Raw genomic sequence first — 3,211 nt, 5'->3', positions numbered from 1 at the left:
AGACCCTACAAAGGGGCCAGTCACACAACCATCTTTCTCTTTTGCCACTCTCTTCCATTTATGCCAGCGCTTCTGATGCAGTCTGCTGGCTCTCTGCCAGAAGCACACGGTCCCACCCATACAAAGATGGAAGTGTAGTGTAGTATAGTCTATAATTACAAGCTAAAGCATGCCTGGATTGGATTGTTTGACTAAAGAGATTCAAATGAATCTGCAACTAGCCCCCTGTTGTGTAAAGAGGAATGAGCTCTGCCATATAATTCACTAGCATGAGAGAGGAAGGATAATATTTAATCAATACATCCTCTCCTATCCGCAACATTCCCACACCTGCATGGTTTAAAGTGGAGATGAGAGCAAATAACTGCCCCAAGGACACCCACAAGACTTCTGACTGCACTGACCACTTCTGACATTGCTCCCCCTCTCACGCAACAAAAACATTACAGAGTCTTCTGTTAGGCTAAAAATGACAAAATTTATTTTGATTTGGGATTTGGGGGGCTGACAGGCTCTATGCTGAGATTTGGCAAGGAGGTGGTAGGCTGCAGCTTTTGAGGAAGGAAAGGCAATGGAAGGCTGACATTTGGAACCTGAGCAGCAGGTATAAAGCTGGCCCTGGAGGAGACAGAACATTACAGAGTCTTCTGGTAGGCTAAAAATAACAAAATTTATTTTGATCCAGCATTTGGGGGTGCTGATTCCATGCTTGGACCTGGTGAGGCGGCTGCAGGCCAAAGCTTGGAAGCTGGACCTGGTGCGGAGGCTGCTGGCCAAAGCTTGGAAGCTGGACCTGGTGAAGTGGCTGCTGGCCAAAGCTTGGAAGCTGGACCTGGTGAAGTGGCTGCAGGCCAAAGCTTGCAGACTGGACTTGGTGCGGTGGCTGCAGCCCAAAGCTTGGAAGCTGGACCTGGTGCGGTGGCTGCAGGCCAAAGCTTGGAGGCTGGACCTGGTGAAGTGGCTGCAGGCCAAAGCTTGGAGGCTGGACCTGATGAAGTGGCTGCAGGCCAAAGCTTGGAGGCTGGACCTGGTGAAGTGGCTGCAGGCCAAAGCTTGGAGGCTGGACCTGGTGAAGTGGCTGCAGGCCAAAGCTTGGAGGCTGGACCTGGTGCGGTGGCTGCAGGCCAAAGCTTGGAGGCTGGACCTGGTGAAGTGGCTGCAGGCCAAAGCTTGGAGGCTGGACCTGGTGAAGTGGCTGCAGGCCAAAGCTTGGAAGCTGGACCTGGCGCAGTGGCAGGCTGCAGCTTTGAGGAATGGAAGGCACTGGCAGGCCGACATTTGGAACCTGAGCAGCAGGTGTAAAGCCGGCCCTGGAGGACACATCTTCTGGAGGAAAATTTTCACAATTTGCCCTCCGCGCCTTTGCCCGCCGATTCCGGAACCAGTCCTGTGAGGGATAAGAGGAGGAACATGAGCACAGGTGTTCTCAAGAAACCCCAGCCCCCATCTCTTCATGTTATTAGACTTGGGATTCCCACCAGAACGGGCCAGATCATGGGGGATCCAGTCTCAAGTCCCACACACTGAATTCAATCACAGTAATATCCCTGGGCCTTTTATCCTTTCCCCTATGTTCCCTCCTAAACTGGCCCAATTCCCCATGCAACGGGGGAAAAACCTGAATTGAAATTCATCAGCCCCCCACCCAAGCGAGTTAAAGACCTCGAAGGTGGCTCCGTGAGGGGGTCTCCTCGGGCCTCACAGAAAAGGGCCCTGCAGCCTTCCCTGCGCCATCTCCACGTCCTCGAGGAGAGGAAGAGGCCTCCCTCCCGCCATATTTGTTTCTCCTGGGCGGTTTCCCTCCCCTCGAACAAAATGCCGAGGGGGCCCTCATTCATTCCCCAGAAGGAGGACGCTGGTGCCCAGCCCGGAAGAGGACGCGACCCCCGAGACCCAGCCGGGAGGGAGCGGGAAGGACACACGGGGCTCCCAGAAGGCCCCGTCGGCGACACCAGGCCTGGGTGGGGGCCGATCGCGGAAGGAGAGCGAGCGCCACGAGGGAAGTGAGAAGGCGAGGCCGGAGGAGAGGAGCAGCCGCCCTGGGAGGGAGAAGCAGCGCCCCCCCGGAAGCTCCCCAGCCCTGCTCGCCTCGGCCAAGGAAGGTCCCCGGGGGAGCTTCCCTTGCCCGTCGAGCACAGGGGACGGGCGTCCCAAGAAAGGCGCCCAGGCTCGAGGAGCTGCAAGAGGCAGAGCTGGAAGGGAGCTCGCGATCGGTTCTCCTCCTGTGCCCCCAAACCCTACCCGACGTCCTCGCCTCTCGCCTTTCTTCCCGGCAGAATCGGGTCCTCCCTCCCTGACCAACTCTTCCCCCGCAACTCACCCGGATGATATCCTCGGGGACATCAGTGAGGCAGGCCAGCAACATCCTCTCATAGTGGCCGGGCTTCGGTCGCTCCTTAAACGTCGTTTCCAGAACGTCCAGCTGGAAGTCCGAGAACTCAAACCTCGGCCTCCGGTCCGATGAGCGAAGAGGGCGGCGCGTCGCCCTGATCTCTGCAGAGGAGAAAAGCGGGGCGCTAAGCTGGCTGCGCTTTCCCTAAGCTGCCCCCTGCCCGCCCCCATCTGACGCCGCTCTTGGCCTCGAAGCTGAGATACTTACTGGAGCCGGAGGAAGAGGAGGGAAGAGGAGCAGGTGGCTGCTGCGAAGCGATGGGAAGGTCGTTCTGAAAGGCGCGGAAAGCCATCTCCTGCTGCTCTCCTCGGGTGGTGCGGATGAAAGGTGGGCGCCAGACTTGCGGGCGGTCCTTTTCTAGGCCGCCGAAAGGGCGTCGGCGGGATCTCCCAGCTCAGCCATTGGTCCTCCTCCCTGGGGAGAGGGGCGGAGCCAAGCTGCCCCCTGGAGTGGAAGGAGAGCCCCCGCCCCCCCCTAAGGACCTCGGGGAGATCTTTTCCCCCAAGTTTTCCTCCTTATTTTTTAGTGTATCTTGTGTATACAGTATTTTGGAATCGCTGTTGGTCGAGCTGGCCTGATCTGCATCAAAGTTAGCAATAGAGAAATGTAATAAATAGCAAGGATCACGCGCCCACATCCCTGTATGTCGCACGGACAGAAGCGCTAGGCTGTTGTTCCTTAGTCGTTTAGTCGTGTCCGACTCTTCGTGACCCCATGGACCAGAGCACGCCAGGCACTTCTGTCTTCCACTGCCTCCCGCAGTTTGGTCAGACTCATGTTTGTAGCTTCGAGAACACTGTCCAACCATCTCGTCCTCTG

General features: G+C 57.1%; 1 protein-coding gene across 1 annotated transcript; it reads right to left on the bottom strand.

Annotated features, from left to right (window-relative positions):
* Positions 1 to 464: 464 nt before the first annotated feature.
* MIXL1 (Mix paired-like homeobox) lies at positions 465 to 2,783 on the bottom strand. Its single transcript, XM_083434597.1, has 3 exons — positions 2,600 to 2,783; positions 2,321 to 2,493; positions 465 to 1,387 (listed from the first exon to the last, which is right to left on the bottom strand). The coding sequence occupies exons 1-3, from the start codon at positions 2,682 to 2,684 to the stop codon at positions 656 to 658; spliced, it is 990 nt and encodes a 329-aa protein (XP_083290723.1). The 5' UTR covers positions 2,685 to 2,783; the 3' UTR covers positions 465 to 655.
* Between the last annotated feature and the right edge of the window lie 428 nt (positions 2,784 to 3,211).

Source organism: Podarcis tiliguerta (genome assembly GCF_965153285.1).
Source record: "Podarcis tiliguerta genome assembly, chromosome: 3".
Taxonomy (NCBI): Eukaryota; Metazoa; Chordata; class Lepidosauria; order Squamata; family Lacertidae; genus Podarcis; species Podarcis tiliguerta.
The sequence above is the reverse complement of the archived record's forward strand: the minus strand, read 5'-3'. Positions and strand labels throughout refer to the sequence as shown.

What these genes read in the sequence shown, in the direction of transcription:
- MIXL1 (XM_083434597.1), bottom strand. Translation starts at nt 2,684, where the DNA reads ATGGCTTTCCGCGCCTTTCAGAACGACCTTCCCATCGCTTCGCAGCAG. An exon ending in CTCCTCTTCCTCCGGCTCCA is followed by an intron (nt 2,494 to 2,599) that starts GTAAGTATCTCA and finishes TCTCCTCTGCAG; the next exon opens with AGATCAGGGCGACGCGCCGC. An exon ending in TCCCCGAGGATATCATCCGG is followed by an intron (nt 1,388 to 2,320) that starts GTGAGTTGCGGG and finishes TATCCCTCACAG; the next exon opens with GACTGGTTCCGGAATCGGCG.